The sequence below is a fragment of the Myotis nattereri genome (assembly GCF_964212035.1).
Source record: "Myotis nattereri genome assembly, chromosome: 1".
In the NCBI taxonomy this organism is placed as follows: Eukaryota; Metazoa; Chordata; class Mammalia; order Chiroptera; family Vespertilionidae; genus Myotis; species Myotis nattereri.
This window is the reverse complement of record NC_138075.1, coordinates 188,698,883-188,719,286: the sequence shown is the minus strand read 5'-3', so window position 1 is coordinate 188,719,286 and position 20,404 is coordinate 188,698,883. Positions and strand designations below refer to the sequence as shown.

The following is a 20,404-nucleotide window of genomic DNA, read 5'->3' as shown; positions in this document are numbered from 1 at the left end:
ACAGGGGAGCAGAAGAAAAGCAGCTAGACTAGAGGAAAATGACTTCTGTGGGTTAAACTTGCTTTAAAATACACGGTAGTTTTAGAAAAAGAAACACTTGCTGTTTTCATTGAGTTTACAGTGTTGAGTATACTTTATGTCATTTTAATGATAGCACTTATATGAACATATGCAACAGCTCATATCAGAAAACAGAAAGTTTCTGTCATCAAAGACCTAAAAAAATAAATTTTTATTTTTATTCCCTTTCTGGGAATGCAGAATAAAATAATACGTTTCTTTTTAACATAAAATATAAAATTTTTTTCCCCCTGTTTATTAGGTTGCTGGAAAAAAAAATCCAAGACTCAACTAGTGATAATTTTTTAATTTCTAGTTTTCAACTACTTTTAAAAAACACTCCCTTCACAAAACCTTTTAATCTTACATACTATGACAATTAGGTCTAGAGTTCCAAATAAATAAAACGGCCACATGAGAAGGCATAGTGAAGAATCAAATGATTAGCTACATCTATTCACATTCACGGATTCTCTAAGAGGGTTATCAGAGTCCATGTAATACAGTTAACATTTAGTCATCTGACCTACTGCTCATGGCTTACAACACTGATGCTATCAACAAAGATCCTGATTTTTGGGAGACGGTGATATAACAAACTCTGGTTAAACTAGCAGAGGTAATAGGACAGTAAACTGCAACTATAAAACTTAAAATGTCTACTCTTCATTCACCATCTCTCCACTTCCCACTGGTGTTAAATTCAAAGTCTAATCATGAGAGGTACAGGGTGCCTGACACTATTTGTATAGAAAAACAGGCCTCAAAAAACTAAACAAATAAGAAATTCATAAAATAGGATTAAACTTTGTGGATAGTTGCATTTGTTACTTTAATTTTTTTTAATCTTTTCTCTCTTCTGGTCATGGATACATATTTTTTCCTTCTATTCATCCAGAGAGGTTAATACACAAATTTGTTGTAAGCATTATAAAATGGCATTCCAATTCAAAGGTGCTTGTGATCATGTCCACATAACAAGTATATACTATGCTCCAAAATGTTTTGCAATTCTTCAGTGTAGTTTCCTGATGTTATGTCCCTTAAATTAAGGTTTCCTCAAAGAGAAATCCATTAGTAATATGAGCTCATTTTGCAGCTCTGAATTAAGTCACTCTTTCTAAAATCAAAGAAGTGCTGCAGCAACTTTAAGACAACTTCTGTTAATCAGTGTCATGACTAAAGTAGTATCTTACTGGAGGTCCAGGCAAATCTTCATCTCCATCAGTGTCTGGAGCAAATGACACAGTAAGATCCACATATTTCTTTTCAGTAGTAGGTTTCACAAGTTTATGCATTCTAAGAAAAATAGCAAAAGACAAATAATTTGGTAAATTCCTAAAATGAATGATTTGCTGACTAACATTGCCCAGAGAATCGGACTTGTATCTAGACTTTAATTTCATTTTAACCCCAATAATACATCTGTTTTCATCTATTCTTTTTTTTTTATCTAAAAGCTCTAAACTCAAGACACTCATTTACCTAACAGTGAATCACTATGGACCACTGCTAGTAGTGGTAAAGAATATAAACCATTTATTCAAAAACAAAAAGTGAAACAAATTCTCCAACATACAAAAAACATAAAAAACCCAAAATGCTTTTTGAAAGCAATGATTTAAGAAAACAAATTCTCCTATAACTCTTAAATCTTTGAATGCCAGCTAGAAACATCATAGTAAAACACATTCTTAAGTTTCACCTTTCCCTTATATCCTCTGTTTATCCTACGTACCAAAAAAACATTTAAACAAATTGGTAGTTACAAAATAGTCACAGGAATGTAAATTACAGCATAAAGGATATAGTCAATAATATTGTAACAACTACCAATGGGATCAGAGGGGTACTTAAAACATGGGGGATGGGGGACCACGTTGTAAAATACTGTTGTCTAACCCAGTGGTTGGCAAACTCATTAGTCAACAGAGCCAAACATCAACAGTACAAGGATTGAAATTTCTTTTGAGAGCCAAATTTTTTAAACTTAAACTATATAGGTAGGTACATTGTTATTAACTTAACTAGGGTACTCCTAAGCTGGCCTTTGCTAACATTCTCAATCTGATTGAGGTACGTTCGCTGAGGTCGACCCCTTCCAACTCTCCCATCCACACTCGTCTTATATACTTGTTTCGTCTATCTCCTTTTGTTCATCCTCTCTATATGTCCAAACCATCTCAACATACCTTTCTCAATCCTCGACACTACATCTTCTTTCACTCCACAACATTCCCTAAAATTAACTTAATAAACTTTACTTAAAGTTTTAAGTCTTAGTTAAACTATAGGTACGTTGAATAAAACTTGATATACTTAATAACGATATTATTTATTGATAAAATTAAATTCCTTACAATTTACCTTACAATATCCATAAAATTAAATCATGACAATGACTGACAAACACTAATGTGAACAACAGCCTTGCATCTCCTTGGAAAGTTTGGGTAAGTCAGGTTTGTATGCTGTTTTTAATTTTAGGCATGATTCCAAGTTCTCATCAATAAGACGACTTCTCAATTTAATTTTGATAAGGTTCATGCTTGAAAATGATTGTTCGCATAAATATGTAGACCCAAATAAGGAAAGAACAGCAAACACTAGTTTTTCAGTTGATTATATGAATCAGGAATACTATTCCAAGTGTTAAAAATCAACATATCGTCCTTCTCCAGGTCTTTCAAAGCAGACCACTTGTGCTTTGAACTAAGTTCACATTTGTTTTTCTCCAATATTTCTATATCAGCACAAAGACGTTCAAATTTTGAGCTCCAATTGCATTTCAAAGTTGCCAATGTCAATATTAAAGGGAGAAAAATTTAATTCTGTTACAGTAGCATTGAGAGGTTTTTAACAAAGGCTAATGTCACTTTGCTGTTTCTGAATTCCTGAAACCTGTTGAGAAAAGCTTCCCTCATATTTAAAATACTGCACGTGGTATTTTGTGGAAGAGCCACACTCAAGGGGGCAAAGAGCCGCGGTTTGCCCACCACTGGTCGAACCACTGTGTGTACAACTGAAACTAATACAAGAATAAATAATACTGAATGTAAACTGTAATTGATTAAAAAAACTCTAACCCCCGCCCCCTTAGTTTTTGCTATTGTCACTGCTGTCTTAAATTAAACCATCATCTATATACCCTATTACTGCATTAGCTTCTAGACCAGGGGTGGGCAAACTTTTTGACTCGAGGGCCACAATGGGTTCTTAAACTGGACCGGAGGGCCGGAACAAAAGCATGGATGGAGTGTTTGTGTGAACTAATATAAATTCAAAGTAAACATCATTACATAAAAGGCTACGGTCTTTTTTTTTTTTTAGTTTTATTCATTTCAAACGGGCCGGATCCGGCCCGCGGGCCGTAGTTTGCCCACGGCTGTTCTAGACAACTGTCTCCAGTTTCTCTTCTACCTCCAATCTACTTTGCTGCCAACATTCTCTTAAAAAGTAAATCTTATTTTATTCTCTTGCCTATGTTATCTGTCATACCTAGCTTATGCCAGGCTCTGAACTACAACATTTTTAATCCTCAATATTAGCTCCTTCCATTTTACAAAGATAGTTTGTCCCATATATAACTTTCATTCTTTCCACCCCTTATCCATCTCACCGTTAAGTCATTCAAAAATACTTGATTTTCCAAACAGATCATGTACGCTTCTTATTATTAGCTGCATGCCTTTGCACAAACTATTGCTTTTGCCTGATATAATCCATTTTCAAAAGTAGTGCAAATAAAATTTACCCTAAGCATAAGGTTTGATTTAGTAGTACCCATAGTATTCTGTAAAAACCTTTATTATAATAACTATTCAATTACATTTTAATGGTTAACATGTGACTCTTCCTTAAACTGTGAACTCCTTGAGAGCAAGTCTATTTCAGTCGTCAGCAAACTGCGGCTTGCGAGCCACATGAGGCTCCCTTGAGTATGGCTCTTCCTAAGCCTTAGTTAGGAAGTTAATAACAATGTACCTACCTATATAGTTTAAGTTTAAAAAATTTGGCTCTCAAAAGAAATTTCAATCGTTATACTGTTGATATTTGGCTCTGTTGACTAATGAGTTTGCCGACCACTGGTCTATTTGATAAAGATGTATGATGACAGAACATTAACAGGAGTAATATTTATGGAATGTTTTTTACTTGCTATTACAATACTAGCCCTTACTATTACTTTAGTATTCAATAGCACAAACATCCCTGTTTGTGGATAGGAAACTAAGTTTCAAAAAAGTTCAATAAGCTACTACTCCATGTGACAAAACAATGAAATAGCTGAGGAAGGATGTGAACCCAGGTATTTCTGAAGTCAAGCTTATCAAGCTACTTCATAGATACTCAGTAAGTTATCTGCTAAGTAAACAATGTAATCAAATTAGAAATATTATTCACAAAACATCATGCTGGAGCTTATACATATTGGCCAATTCTATAAAGTATTTTTATGAATATTCACAGCAAATGTTAAATTTCACTAGTTAATACATTTCAGGACCACACATTCCAATCTCATCTAGTTAGTATATGACATAATTCTAAATACTACTCTTTATCCAAAAGATACTTAGGGATCTGAATTTAAAAAAAAACAACCAATATGAGCCAAATTAATGCCTTAGCTCAGTGGTCGGCAAACTCTATTAGTCAACAGAGCCAAATATCAACAGTACAACGATTGAAATTTTTTTAGAGAGCCAAATTTTTTAAACTTAAACTATATAGGTAGGTACATTGTTATTAACTTAATCAGGGTACTCCTAAGGCTTAGGAAGAGCCACACTCAAGGGGCCATAGAGTGGCATGTGGCTCGTGAGCAGCAGTTTGCCAACCACTGCCTTAGCTAATATAATAGGAATTTTGTTTGTGAAGTATAGATAATTAAGACTGGAATAATAAAAAAACAGTGAATAACCTCATTAACTGATAATCATAAAGTTGACATATCTGTTATAGCACCATCATGTGGAGATTCATTTAGTCATATGGCAAATATTTTTTAATGTCTATTTTGTGCCAGGCATTGGTCTAGGTTCTTTTTTCTTCTTCAGATTTTAAAAAATTATTTATTTTATTTTATTTTATTTTATTTTATTTTATTTTTTATTGCGTAAAGTATTACAAATGATCTAGGTTCTTGAAATATATCCGTGTAAATAGAGATCTGACCCCTTGTGAAGCTAATGGTCTAGGTCAGGGGTCCTCAAACTTTTTAAACAGGGGGCCAGTTCACTGTCCCTCAGGCCGTTGGAGGGCAGGACTATAGTTTAAAAAAAACTATGAACAAATTCCTATGCACACTGCATATATCTTATTTTTAAGTAAAAAACCAAAACGGGAACAAATACAATATTTGTATTTGCATGCGGCCCGCAGGTCGTAGTTTGAGGACCCCTGGTCTAGGTGCTGGGGGAAACAGATAATTAATAATAAACATTATATAGTAGCTACAAGTCAGTGATAAATTCTATATTAAAGAGAAAAAGTAGAGCAAAGGAGATCAAGCATGCGAGGAGAGGGTAGCAGATAGAATGCAGTATTTTAACAGGGCTCATGGAGGTCTCTTCAAGAGGTACAAAGACCAGAAGTGAGAATTAGCCAGGTTGTTATCGCAGAAAGAGGTACAAGCAGAGGAAACAACGACAGCAAAGGTTTCATGCTAGTGCATGCCTGGAGTGTTCAAAGAAAAGAAAGAATGACCAGTATAGATAGAATTTTGAGAGTAAAGGGAGAGAAGTATAAAAGAAATTTAGAGGAGTAACTGGGAACCAGATCTTTTAGGGCCTTGCAGACCATTGTAAAGACTGCCTTTTTTGGTTCCCTTTCTTTCTTTAGGTCCCTGATGAAATGCTACCTACGACAAGAAGGATTAACTAGACTACTTAATATAATATAGCAATTTACCCCCTTATTCTGCTTTCTTTTCTCCATAGCATTTAATACTATCTGATGTACTTATCTAGTTGTTATGCAAACTCTCCAAGTAGGACAGGGACTTGGCTTTGCTCACTGCTATACCCCTAATGCTTACAAAAGTACCTGGCACATAGTAGATACTCCTAAAAAAAAAAATTGTGAATGAATGAAAATAATAATTTCGCATTTTTGTTTTTATACTTCAGTCTCATATTCCTGGTCATTATGTGTTTCCACAGGAGAAGTGGATCTATTTTCACTTGATATGTTGATCAAATTAGGTTTCTAAGCCTACTGGCTGAAAAGTTAACACTGAACTACAATAAATTCACAAGGGTATTATAATCTTAAGAATCTCTCTTGAGAGGTAGCCAACTGAGCTTGGTAGATTCACGGTCTTTTGATTGCCATTAGGAGTAAAACACATATTTCTATCTGAATTTCGATAAACCTCTATATTTAATTTTCCAGTGTGCATCCAGCTTATATGTTTCCATTCCTGTGACTCTTTTGCATACAGTGTGTGATACTTACGTTAACTTCAATCTTTTTGCATGACCAGGCATTATAGGAACATAAAGCATTTTGACTCCCTGTACCACCATTGTTGGCTCAATTCCATACTTTTCCTGAAAGTGAATATCCAAAAGAGAAACAATTATCAAAGCTTCATCTAAATATAAAGTTTTGGGTGACAATGTTTTACAGCCAGTAAAAATAATACTTATAAAATTGTCCCATAAATTTATGTATAAAAACTAAGACTCAAAGCAACTAATGTATAAAAAACAAACTCAAAGCAACTAAGTGAATATGTGTCTCACTTTGACAGCATTTATAAAATCCAAGAGGGTGAAATCTTCTTTTCCATGTATAGTCCATCGGTCCCAAATTGTAAATGATATTCCATTTCTGTTGTAGAAAATATTCAGAACAAAAACATTTTAATTTTCATCCCTTTAATAATAATAATAATAAAAATTCCCAAGAAATTCATTATTTGTAATTTAGCTGGATATTAATGTGGGGGGAAAAAGGAAAATACAACTCCTAATTATTCCATAAACTTATTTCTCCAACATACCACACAGGTAACCACTTTTATCAGTTCCTTATTGATTTTTCTAGCATCTCACTATAAATCAGTATGACTTAGTGAGAGTCTTCCCCCTCTCTTTTTTTAATCACCTGCATGATTTTCACTGTGTGGATGTTATAGTGCCCTACTACTGAACAGTTGGGTTGCTCCAATCTTTGGTTATGACAAATGATGCCAGAATGAATATCTTGTACATATATCATTTGATATGAATGTAAATGTATCTGTAAATCTGAAATACAGTGCTATATTCCCCATATTATGGGTTACACTACTTTATACTCTCATCAGTAATATATGAAAGTGCTTTATCACAGTCTTGCCAAGATAGATGTTTTCAAATTTTTGGTTGTTGCCAATCTGGAAAGCCAAAAATGAAGATCCAGGACAAATGCTTTGCTTTGTCACATAGCTTTTGGAACTAGATTCTAAATCAGATAATCCATTAGTCAGAAACTAAGGTGTCTTTTAATTCATTGAGTTAGGTATATGAAACCATAAAACAGTACAATGCTAAACAGTGTGACAGATTAAGTATTGTGAGAGTTGTATGGCTGGTTTAGTCAAAAATACATAAAGAAGATAGGGTTTTCACCTGTTCTTGAAGTATTGGTAAGAATTTATAGATTTAGAAAAAAGAAAATGTAAAGTTAGTATTTTTCCCTTTTGAAAGGTAAAAATTTTATTATGTACAAGAAATAGAGCTTCATGCATACCTGATTTCAGTTTTTCTTACTTCAGATGTTTCTGTAAACACTATAATTGGAATGGCTAAGTTAAGGAAACAATTTTTGTAAGCTTCAAAGGGACAGCCAGCAGCTACTTTGATCATCTCCAATGCAACCTAGATTAAAAAAAGGTACACTGATTATATAAAAAGGCTAAAACTATTAATGACTTTAATTATCTCTACTTAATGTCCCTAGATTCTTCTTAAGCATTTCTCTGTAAAGAGTAAAATCAAGTACTGGACTAGAGTAATATAAATTTCTTATAAATCTCTCCAGTTTTAGCATATATACTTTCAAACTCTCCACCTGTTCTCTACATGGTGAACAAGGTTATTAAAAAATATGTTAACTTAACCAGGTAATCTTCCTACTTTGAAAGCAGATAGCAGAACTCAAAAATACAATAGTCTAAGCACAATACTGGGGCAGATAATTACATGACTTCTAAGAATAACACTGTATACAGTGTAATAATTAGGGCCATTGTAAAGATTCTGAATCATTAAGGGAAGATTAAATTGTAAGAAAACTGAATCACAAATAGGGAATTACAATTTTTTAAGGCAGAGCACTAAAATCCAACAGCAAAGATCAGGGCAGTTCATTTTATTCAAGAAAAAGAGTACCTGCTTGGTATGGAGGAAACAAAGATGATTAAGAGGATTAGTGCTTGTAAGAAAAATTAGACTATCTTGACAGAGCTTATTTTTTTAATGTTAAAATGTTTGTATACCCGCCTGGCTGGCATGGCTCACTGGTTGAGCATCAACCTATGAACCAGGAGGTTACAGTTTGATTCCTAGATGGGGCACATGCCTGGGGTTGAGCTCAATCCCTAGTGTGGGGCATGCAGGAGGCAGCTGATCAATGATTCTCTCTCATCACTGATGTTTCAATCTCTCTCCCTCCCTCTCTGAAATTAATAAAAATATATTTTTATTGTAAAAATTTAAAATGTAGATTACTTTAACAAATGTCTTGCAATTTTAAATTATAAGATCAATATGTATACCTCTCCTTTTCTAAGATCTCTGAGTGACTGGTTGGAGGTAGTACAATGGGAAAAAAGGAAAGAGGCTATGAAAAAGATGCATTTTCACTGAAATAATAATAAACTCACCAAGCCAGAAACTGCAGCAGTGGTTGTTGCTATAGCAGGTATAATTTTACCAGCTATGCGTTTTGTTTTGAAACGGTCAGCTGGTTCAATGCTATACATTTTAGCACGAAGATTTGATGCAGCTGTGATGAAATCTATGTGTCCATTACGATCATCATCTTTTTCAAATGAAAGGACTGCCATCTGAAGGTCACCTAATCATAACAACCAGAAAAATAAGTTTCCTAGTAAGTGGTAAAGATTTTACCAGGTGAAAAGCAATGTGGGTTCACTACTCTTATAGGTTCTTTTTTGTTTATGTTTTTGAATGACTGAAATGTACAAGAAAAATGCAAAGAACTGCAGAAATTGAAGAAAATGAAAATAATGGCTTTTATACCACTAGATTAGAGAATTTTCTAGATTACAAAAAGTTTTCTAAAAAATAGAAAAATAAGAAAGCCATGTACCACATCTGCTAGTAAGTGGTTTACAATAAAAAGGCAACAGTGGGTATTGTTTGAAAGTTGATTTGAAACATACTACTCTGAAACATTTGACCTTTGATAACTAAGAATAGGGTAAGTTGGTCAAATAAAAATATGCATCTTTTTTAAAGATTTCTAGATCAGTGGTTCCCATAATCATTCTGTAGATAGGTATAACTTGATCTGTGATGAAATGAAAAAGAAATGATAGTATGCTTTTTTCCAGAACTATAATTAATAAACTAAGATGGTTACCTTTTATTTGTAAAATAAATAATCCTGGTTGTTTTCCCTGAATTTTATTGGTCTGTGCATAAAATCCAAAAGTTTGGGAACTATTGATTTATGTAATAGAAAAATGATGAGCAGGTCTAAAAACATGAATTAGTAGCTCTGTTTTTAAGGAATTAACTGTTCAGTTTCCCTATGTTTAAGACAAAGTATTTGTGTAGGTCAGTTTGTATTCCCTGTGTGTAATTATGGAGACTAAGAAACCAAGAAAAAAAAATCTGTCTATGCATTTTTATCCTGAAGTGACTTGTCTAATTTAATGACTCCACTTTTTGCTCATTATGCTAGTCATAAGTTAAAAAAGAGTCACAACAGAACCTAAAATAATCAGAACAATAACAAAGCAGACTCACATTTGAGCTTTTGAGAGTAGGGCAATGGTGGAGAAAATTATGAATTCAGTCACAGTTAAAGATGAACAGTATATTTCATTAGATCATGAAATCAACTAATATCATTACTATTATTAAATCCCATAAGCTTTTGGGTACAGAACTTAGCAAAAACAGAAATCTCTCCAAGTTCAAAACATTTTAATAAAGATTAGCTCTTACTTGTGGTAGCTTCATTAGATGACATAATCTTTTCTAGTTGGAAAATAGCATTCCTCTCATCTTCACTGCTGATAGGAATCTGGTCTGGTTTCCGTGCTGTTTCATCTGTTTGAACAACCTTTAAATACATGTATACATGTTCATTAATGTATCACATCCAATGTCTAAGTTTGGTTATCATACCTGTTTTATCAAATAAGTCACAAGAGAAAATATTCCCCCTACCTAGTTTAATCAGATTATTAATCATTATGGTGCAATGTGTTTTATACCTTCCATTAGTTACATATGGTTGGGGAACATCCGGCCCATGGACCGTAAAGGCCTGTGGGCTGTATAAGGCCTGCAAAATCATTTGGTCAGCCCCTGCAAGGCATTAGGGATGAGTTAATTAAATGATAGACCACATATAGTAGGCTAATTTTTAAGTTGATAATTTAAAAAAAAAATGTTTGTATTAGTTTTTAGAGAGATAGGAAGGGAGAGAGTTAGAAACATCAGTGATAAGAGAGAATCATTGATTGGTGGCCTCCTGCACATCCCCCCACTGAGGATCGAGAGTGCAACCTGGGCATGAGCCCTGACCAGGAATTAAACCTTCGACTCTTAGTTCCTGGGTTGACGCCCAACCACCAGTACTACATCGGCCAGGGCTAAGTTGATAATTTTGTATGGCCCTCGAATGATGTTATAAATATCCAAATGGCCCTTGGCAGAAAAAAGGTTCTCCATATTTGCAGAAGTTGGTAATATGTTGTTTATATGTTTTCTTTATTATCTGTCTCCTAACACTGACATCTAAACTCTATGAGAAACTTTTTTCTCAAGAATGCTTACTTTGTTCACTAAGAGAACCACAATAAATATATATATAACAAACTTGTTTATAGTGAGTGTTAAAAATATTTACTGAATAGCTTGTGAGCTCTGAATTTATATGGTTCTCTTTTAAAATTCCACACTAAAATAAAGTTGATAATAATCAAAAGTTTGTGATTCTCACAAATCTACTTCAAAACAAACTTCATGGCTCTAACTAGCACAGAGCTGTTTTCTGTCTTCGAAGGAACAAGAGATCCATAAAATACATAGGTATCCTTTAAATATTTCTTGATTGCTGACAAACAATTCTTTTCCAATGAATATGTCTTTCTTTATACAAATGCAGGGCAACATGTACAAGTAATTTATCCTTAAGGGATTACTTACTGGACATCCCATGATGGCAGTAAAGTTAATATTCTCAAACTAAGAAACTAGCTACATCATCAGTAATTAAAGTACTATTTTTTATCTTAAAAAGACATCTAACTCAAATTTTTATAACCCTAACCTGGATTCTCCAGGTTTAGAATGGAATTTGACACATACAGAAGTTCAATAACTATTTGCCAAATAAAAGAATTTCTAAACGTACCTTACTGGAAGGTTTGAATTCCTGAATCTTTACTTCTGAAAGAATATTCAAGAGGGCACCTGCTGATATGTCCTGTTTTTTTAAAAAAAGTAATTTATGAACAAACTTTTTCTTTTAATTCTGAATTCTAAAGCTAAAACTGTCCTATAAAAAGTCCCTTTTCATATAAAAATATTTGAATAATTTATCATTTGACTATTTAGACTATACCTATTTATGACATATACCTATCTTTATTTCTATAGAAATATCAACCCAAAAGACTGGGGGAACAGTAGTATGTGCAAAAAACTACTTATTTGTCAAGAAACTTAAAATCTTAGTTCTTTCCACAAATTTTTATAAAGGTAGTTTTACAACTGGTTGTATCAGACTGAGTGCTTTAAGATTGAGGACTATGTCTTCATTGTTTTACAAAGCTCTCGGCATAAAATTATACTCAATAAATAAAATAAATAAGTAAATTGAATTCATATCTTTGAAAACATGAATATATTTAAATGGTTCAAGATGAACTTTGATAAATTTAAGGTTATCAGATCCTTATATACTATTAAGAAACTGCTTAGGAAAAACTGAGACAAACTGCTTTTGAGGTCACCTATGATACATCACAAAATTACCACTCTTTTTACAAAAAGAATAGTAGACTGTATGCCATTATTTTTACTGGACATTCACAGCACATTTTACTGTATATTAACTAAAAAAGGATTAATCTACAACAGGCATTTTTATCTTGATCCTAGGAAGCTAGATCTATTTGGATCTAGATCTAAAATAGGCAGAATTTTATGAATCTGGTTCATATTTCCCCATTCAGCCTATTTAAAAGTGTTACAATTTATTTAGCTCTACTATGCATTTGTGGGGAAAAATTCACTACTGCAAATTTGCCTCTCAAATGAAACTGCATTGGATCCTTTACAGTTAGTCAAAAAAGATAATGCCTAACAGAATGGATATGATGATAAGGACTAAGAGATATCAATATGAGGTAGCATTTTCAAATTTTCTGAAAAGAATATAAGAAAGCATCATAAAATAAGCCAAACCAATGTTAACAAAGAGAATCTCTAAGGAATATTTTAAATTTGTTATAAAATAGTTCCTTTTGGGTGTCAGAGTAATTACAATTGAAGTTACTATGTTATAAATGTTTTAAAATAAAGCTAAGGCTGCTTTTATAAATGTGTTTCACTACTTAAACTTAGGAAGAAAGAAAATTAACTTTCTTCTACTTAGTAATGCTGCAATGAGATTTTAGCTTTTGCTATGGGCAACCATGCAACAAAATAAAAAAACGAAAAAAAAATTCTCATAATATATAAACACATTTTGATGATGGAATTAGCTGGTAAGTCATATAATTCTAGCCTGGCTTTGTTTCATTTGCTAAAGCTTTAAGAATATCTTACCTTTTCTGTAAATGGAATGCAATAGATTGTAGCATATAATTTTGCAGCATTCAGAAGAAAACTGAAATGCCTTTGAAATTAAAAAAACAAAAAACAAAGTATGAATTAACAGTTTCAAATAAGATGTTTAATTCATCAGAAACTAGTCTTTAAAATGTTGAAGAAAATAACCGTAGAATTTTTATTACAAGATTATTTTTTAAAAGTCAGGCTGTGAAATTCTGGTCTAGATCTAAGTACTGTACAGGCTATAGACAGAAAATATCAGATGTTTATCCTTATCAGCACTGATATTTCAAAGTAGTGACTGTGATTACTTTGGGGATATGATTAGTCAGAGAAGCAAAAATTATACTAGTCAAAGAAAATTCATAAAAAAGCATTACATATTTGGTATTAAAAAGTGTATGTCAGGTGGTTCATACTAAGCAAAAGAGTATATTAAGACAAAGAAAGGTAAGTTTGATAGAACAAGCAGTCCGGATTAGGTGAGTGGAAGCCTAAAATAAGCACCGGATGAAAACCTAAGCATAAAGGAAGGCTTACACACAATGTGTTTAATATGTGTGTGTATGCTTATATATATATAGCATCTGGATAGGTATACAGGTATTCATTCAAAGACCAACTCCTTTGAAAATTAATTTGAGGTTATTTAGGGAGATATTTAGTGGTAATCATTCTTAACCCCAAATAACTTAAATTTTTATATACTAGCTTCATTATTACTTATTCCTATATACTAGCTTCATTAAATAGAGAAAATCTGCTGTCTCTTCACTTTTTATGGATAAAGTCAAAGAGGTGACGCTTTGGTTTCATTTTAGAAAAGATAAAAATAATGAGGGTATTTACCACAGAGAATAAATAAATAGTGTGGAAAGAAGGGTTGTTGTGACTGGCTTGGTTGGGCAGACTACGTTTAACATTAAAAAGTCTGAATATTTTCCCAGTAAGAAAAACTTATACAAAGTTAAAAATTTACAAATGAATATAAACCTGGATGTAAATACTTACAAAGGTTCATTGAAATCAAATTTTATTGGACAGGGAGGTCTCTTTGGTGACTGCCAAAACAAACCTAACAAAATAGATAAATATTATTTTAAATTGAGACAGCCAGTAATAAATTACATTAAACTTCCTTCTCAATACTCAGCTATACTTACTGCCATCTTTTAATCGAGTATCTAGGGGGAAACAATGAAGAAGCTGAAGAGCCTAAAGAAAAAAAATGAAGTAAAAAAAAACACCAATGAAAACACACAAAAAGATGTCAGTGAAGTCTCCCAGCTACTCTTGTACTACATCTGTCCATTCTGGATTCTGTCACTGCCCTCTCCCCGCCACACCAAAACCTGGAATAAGCTCTATTGTTATTTTAAAATTAACACTAATAGTTTGTCATTATAAAAAATAATATAAACGAAGCCACTTCAAAATGGGTCTGAACTACCATCCCAGAAGAACTGCCTTATAGGTCTTAACCCTCAAACCTTTGGAATAGTAAAACTGGGTGAAAAAATCACTGGACTGGGCCTACGGCAATACTATATCCCAAACAACTGTTTGTAAAGCTAACAGAAAAGCACTATGGCTGTTAGACTGAAAATTAGATATTCTTTAGAATCAGCAACACTATGCTGATATCTGCATCTATAGAAATTCCTTCTTTGGAGTATTAAGACCCATAAAGAAAAAAAAAAATCCTCCCTTCTATTCCTGTAATTTTTCTCCTTCTCATGAATACCCCTTGCCTTCACCTCCTAATCGGAATACTATTCTAGTTTCTGCTTGAATCAGTGCTTCCTAAATAGCTATTCTTTTGGATCTCATCTAAATGCTTATTGCCACTCAATTTGGCCTTTTATTTTTAGGTTAACAGCATTTACAGCAAACACAAATTAGATTATTTCATCCCTTTTTACAGAAATGGTGGTGTATGTTACATAGTACTTAGCAACTTTCAAATTAAAATTAAACCAGTATAATACATACTATTTTGTATTTTTATAGTGGTACTAGAGGCCTGTTGCATGAAAAGATTCGTGCAGTAGGCTTTCCTTTCCCCTGGCTGCCGGCACCGGTTTTCCTCTGGCACCGGGGACCCAGGCCTTCGCTCTGGCCAGAGCCACTTTCAAGCCTTTGCTGCCCTGCCCGGCCGCCCCGGGTTGGGTCGCACATGGGATGCCCGGGTGGGACGGCAGATCACTGCTGCCCTGCCCGGCTGCCCCGGGCCAGGTCGCACATGGGGCACCCGGGCGGGCTGGCCGATCGCTGGTGCCCCGCCTGGCCGCCCCGGGTCGGGTCGCACACGGGATGCCCAGATGGCGGCCAGGCGGGCCAGCCAATCGCTGCTGCACTGCCCAGCCGCCCCGGGTCAGGTCGCACACGGGACACCCGCCGCCCCCGGTCGCAGATAGCAGGCCCGGATGGCAGCAGGGCAGGCAGGATGGCGCTGTCCCGCCCCACCGCCCCAGGTGGCAAATAGCAGGCCTGGATGGCGGTGGGGCAGGCAGGATGGCACTGTCCCACCCTGCCTGCAGTATGCAAATTAGCTGCCATCTTTGTTGGTGGTTAATTTGCATATCGCTCTGATTAGCCAATGGGAGGCGTAGCAAAGGTACGGTCAATTACCATGTTTGTCTATTATTAGATAGGATGTTTGGGATTTGCTTCAAAACCATCTGGGGAAGGGTATATTGGGTGGAGTTATAGATTAAAACAAGATTATCTAGGAGTTGTTAATTATTCAACCTTGGTGACAGACATATGATGATTACATGGGAGTTCATGATACCATTTTCTCTACATTCTATTGTTCTCAATTTTTCCATTATAAGAAGTTTTAAAAAACCTACAAAAGATAAGGACTAAAAACAATTTGAGATCTTGAAACGAGATCGTTGATAATCATGGTCAGAATAGTTTGAATAGAATGGGGAAAGAAGACACATTTACTGGATGTGGAGTTGGCAAAGTTGAGTATAGACCACTTTTTCCAAGAAGTAGAGCCAAGAAGAAAGTGAATTGCAGGATAAGTATAATTAAAAAAAACTTTAGCCGAAACCGGTTTGGCTCAGTGGATAGAGCGTCGGCCTGCGGACTGAAAGGTCCTAGGTTTGATTCCGGTCAAGGGCATGTACCTGGGTTGCGGGCACATCCCCAGTGGGAGATGTGCAGGAGGCGGCTGATCGATGTTTCTCTCTCATGGATGTTTCTAACTCTCTATCTCTCTCCCTTCCTCTCTGTGAAAAATCAATAAAATATATTTAAAAAAAAAACACAAAAAAACAAAACTTTAAAAAAGGGATGAACTTAAAATTTATTCCAATAAAAGCCCAAAGAGAGGAGGATATTAAAGAGAGAGTACAGGACACATTCTAGCAATTGTTAAGTTATTGGAGGTAAGAAAACAGCCAATATTATTGAGTATTTATGGGCCAGGTTCTGTTCTAAATGCTTTACACATGTACTAGAGGCCCAGTACACAAAATTCGTGCATGGGAGGGGGGCTCCCCTCAGCCTGGCCTGAACCCTCTCCAAACTGCCAGTCAGACATTCCTCTTGCAATCTGGGACAACTGGCTACTTACTAACCGCTTGCCTGTCTGATTGCCCCCTAACTGCTCTCCCCTGTTGGCCTGATCGCCCCTAACTGCCTCTGCCTCAGCCCCTGCCACTGTGGCTTTGTCCAGAAGGATGTCCGGTCTAATTAGCATATTACCCTTTTATTAGTATGGATTAATTCATTTGAGCCTCATCACTGCCCTATGAATTAGGTACCAGCTTATTACCCCCATTTTACAAATTAGGAAACACAAAATATGATTATCAGACAGGATAGGGAAGGCAAAATTACAACAAAATTTCTGACTGAATTTCTCTATTTTTTCAGTCTTTTCCTTTACTCTGAAAAACAAACTACATTTAGACTACTGATGAAATATATTTCTTATACTCCAGAAGGAAACTCTATCTAATAAAACCCATTTTTGTAGACAGAGAAGGATAAGTTAAATGTATATCTAACAAGCCAATTAGTGAAGTTTAAATGCATTCATTAATAAGTGACATTTAAAGAGAAATTAGTTGTGTACTCAGCACTTGTTCTCAGTTACTTTACTACTTATTTCTGAAAAACTTCCTGAAAGAAAGAGTAGACATTTCAGGTCAATGAAATTAATTTGATAGTAATTAAATAAGCCAAGGGCAGACCTTTTTTAAATGTTTTATAATGCATACTTACCTTATGGTTAAAATATTTTTCAAACTTTAATCTTGCTAACGCTACACACTGGGACCAATTTCTAGGTCTTCTGCTAAGTAATTTAATAACTTGAAATGAGCCTTCTAAACTGTGTCCAGTTTGTAGCTTCTAGAATGAGAGAAAACAAAACAAATGCATTTCCAATTAATCTCTCTCTGCCTTCCTCCCTCTCTCCCAGGTGAGTACTAGCCACAGTTTGAAGTGCCATCTCATGCTACTTGTCCTTTCCTTTCTCCTCTCTCCCTTTCTTTTCTTTCATTTTTGGAGAGGAAACAGAAAAAAAATAGCACATCAAATTTTAACTCTAAAGTTTCTTGTCTCCCAAATTATTCTGTTTTGCTAGCTACTGGTAGTATGTATGTACTGACTAAAATAAGTACTAAGAATAATGTTTTATACTAAAAAGCTGGCATTTTTAGGATTAAAGGAAAGAAAGAAAACATCTTTGTCGTGTCCTCACCATGACAGTATAAGTCTGAGATATTACTATCCAATTGTGACAGTTTCACTAGAACTCACGAAGAGCTGTTTTATTATTTGTAGCTCTCCTAGAATTATAACACTCTTATTAGGTTGAACCATATGAATTGATGTTTTGTGGGTCAAACATGGTCAAATATAGGCAACTCCATATAGTTCAACCAAACTAAAAAAATAAAATAAAATAACTTTTTAAAAGATCATTTGTGACCTTCTAATTTTAACATTCTTCATGTACTTACCACAAACAATAATAATCACATTAATCTCTTTTTAAAGAGGTAAAATAAACCAATTGCAGGGAACTTTTAAATAAAATGACACAAAACTCTGTTTGTATTAAAATATATTGATTTTTACCTGTAAGACTTCTTCTGCAGATGAATAGGTTTGCCAAAATTTGTTAAATAATGAAGGCTTGTGGGAAAAGGAACTTTCAAACTGTTATGGAAAAGAGGGAAAAAAGTTACAAACAGAAGTCTAATTGGAAGCTTGGACTATCTTCTTTTCAACTACTACAAAAAATATTCCTTTAACAAATATCTTTATTACCTTATCTCTTGCCCACTGTATAGTATGTTCGATAGCAGCTGGAAAGGATTTCAGAGTACAGAATGGTATTTCCTCTTCTGGGGGATCCCGCTAATTTATAAAATGTGATAATAAACAGTTAAGAGAAGCAATGGCAATTTTTTATTGATTGAATTTACTTGAATGTTTTAAGACCATTAAAAAAAGAAATGAAGTTCAAAAATAAAAGAAATCCAACCTTTTTATATCTTCTCTCTTCTAGGCACCAAGAAGACAAATTGATTCTTTTGACACTTAATCTACTTGTTAATAGCAATGTAACAACAAACATGAATTCTATGATCATTTTTGGCACCATGTAGCACTCATGGAAGACCACCATACATAACTAATTTTTCCCCTCCCAGAATCAAGGTTACATTTAAAACTTTATACTACTCCCTATTATGAAAAGTAATTCAAGAATCCCCAATACAGTGCTCAGCATACCATGAGTTTCTCCATGGAGAAAAAAACTGGGGAACATGAATATGTCCTTGATGCTTGGTACAGCTTTGAGTAGAAAGTGTGTAAAGTAAATGGCAAATGCCTATACTGTCTCAGATAAAAAGGAACTACTGAAAAAATTTTATATCCTGTAGAGGGTATATTTGGCCTATGCTTATTTGTTTACCCAATGTAAATTACTCACTTGGTCTCTTTTTAATGGATATTTATATTTTAGTTTGTTGATTTTTGAAATACCATAAAATATAAACCAAAGAGGTAAGTCAGAAGATTATTAAATTCCAATTTTGAATATGAGGTCAGAGAAGACAGGAAAAGGTTTGAGAAAGATATAGAACAAGAGAATCAATGGAACTTTTGGAATTTTATAATATTCTCTACTTTGAAAAATTTCCAACATAACAACCAACATATCATGATTTCCTCCATCTAATTTCCATCAAATTAAATTCCTCAATTTGTTTTCTATGTTTTTATTATATAATGTTGATTTCATGAGAGTAAATGAGAAAATATGAAATATTTGAAATTTTACTAAGCTAAACATTTTCATTAAATAAAGGATATTTACAAATGTAAAAAATATACTGATTTAAAAAAGAGAAAAAAAACAAAAAGAAAAAATATATATATACTTCTTTTAATTTTACGACTTAGGTTGATCTTTCTTTAAATCCTAAAGCCTGAAATTATTTCTTAGGCCAGTAATTTTCAGCTTCATCAGTATATCAAGATTACTTGTGGGGGTTTAAAAAAGTTATATCTATATATCATTTATAGTAAAAAAAAAAACCCCTATATATATATATTTTGATCCCTAATATTTCATAAGTTACAGTTGAATGGTTAGAAAACTAATCAAGCAGCTTTGAGAAATAAACAGTAAACAAAAGAATAGACTCCAAACCAAAATTTTGATGATTTTAAAAAAATCAGTTCAGATATATTTTTAAAATTGTACATACACTTATGTATGAATATCACTGGCAGATGAAACCACGATTAGAGAAGCTAAATCAAATTTGTGGACTGATGAAGATAATAAAATGATGAGATATAAAGAAGAGACATTTACTTAAAAAAATTGGTTCACTTACATGACTACTATAAGATTCGGTCAAATGAGGTACAATAACTTCAGTGTGTCCCTTAGTGCCCATTGTTCCAGAATCCAGGAGGGGCAGTAGATTTGCTACAGAACGGCTATTTGAAAAGACAATACGGAACAAGCACAAAAGTAAGCAATAGCAATGCAGGCAGAGGAAATCCTACCACTGTCTACTGACCACTTCACACACTGATCACTACTGGACTATAATATTTTAGGAAACATACATTACCACCAAACAACCCATTAATCATTTCTGTCCCCTTCCTCCAACAAATTATGTTGTTCAATCTAGTCATTTCTGTCTCTACCTTCTACCACCACCACCACATTTTGGGCTTGTTTTCCATTAGGTTAACTTTTAGCTATGTTATCCTTTCTACTTTTGCTTCCTATTTCTATCCCACTGTATCTTCTCAATACTTTC

The 20,404-nt window shown here is 34.0% G+C and overlaps 1 protein-coding gene across 1 annotated transcript in view; it reads right to left on the bottom strand.

The window, feature by feature from the left end:
- Window positions 1-350: 350 nt before the first annotated feature.
- Window positions 351-20,404, bottom strand: part of UBA6 (ubiquitin like modifier activating enzyme 6) — a 68,898-nt gene continuing 48,844 nt past the window's right edge. The window contains exons 20-33 of the mRNA XM_081083433.1: window positions 19,967-20,072; window positions 18,384-18,473; window positions 18,192-18,272; window positions 17,331-17,459; window positions 14,252-14,303; window positions 14,100-14,163; window positions 13,083-13,152; window positions 11,665-11,736; window positions 10,248-10,365; window positions 8,936-9,129; window positions 7,801-7,928; window positions 6,810-6,897; window positions 6,520-6,614; window positions 351-1,359 (exon numbers count right to left, since the gene is read on the bottom strand). Of these exons, the coding sequence (XP_080939559.1) occupies window positions 1,224-1,359; window positions 6,520-6,614; window positions 6,810-6,897; window positions 7,801-7,928; window positions 8,936-9,129; window positions 10,248-10,365; window positions 11,665-11,736; window positions 13,083-13,152; window positions 14,100-14,163; window positions 14,252-14,303; window positions 17,331-17,459; window positions 18,192-18,272; window positions 18,384-18,473; window positions 19,967-20,072 (1,423 nt within the window). The 3' untranslated portion in view covers window positions 351-1,223. The remainder of the gene's footprint in view (window positions 1,360-6,519; window positions 6,615-6,809; window positions 6,898-7,800; window positions 7,929-8,935; window positions 9,130-10,247; window positions 10,366-11,664; window positions 11,737-13,082; window positions 13,153-14,099; window positions 14,164-14,251; window positions 14,304-17,330; window positions 17,460-18,191; window positions 18,273-18,383; window positions 18,474-19,966; window positions 20,073-20,404) is intronic.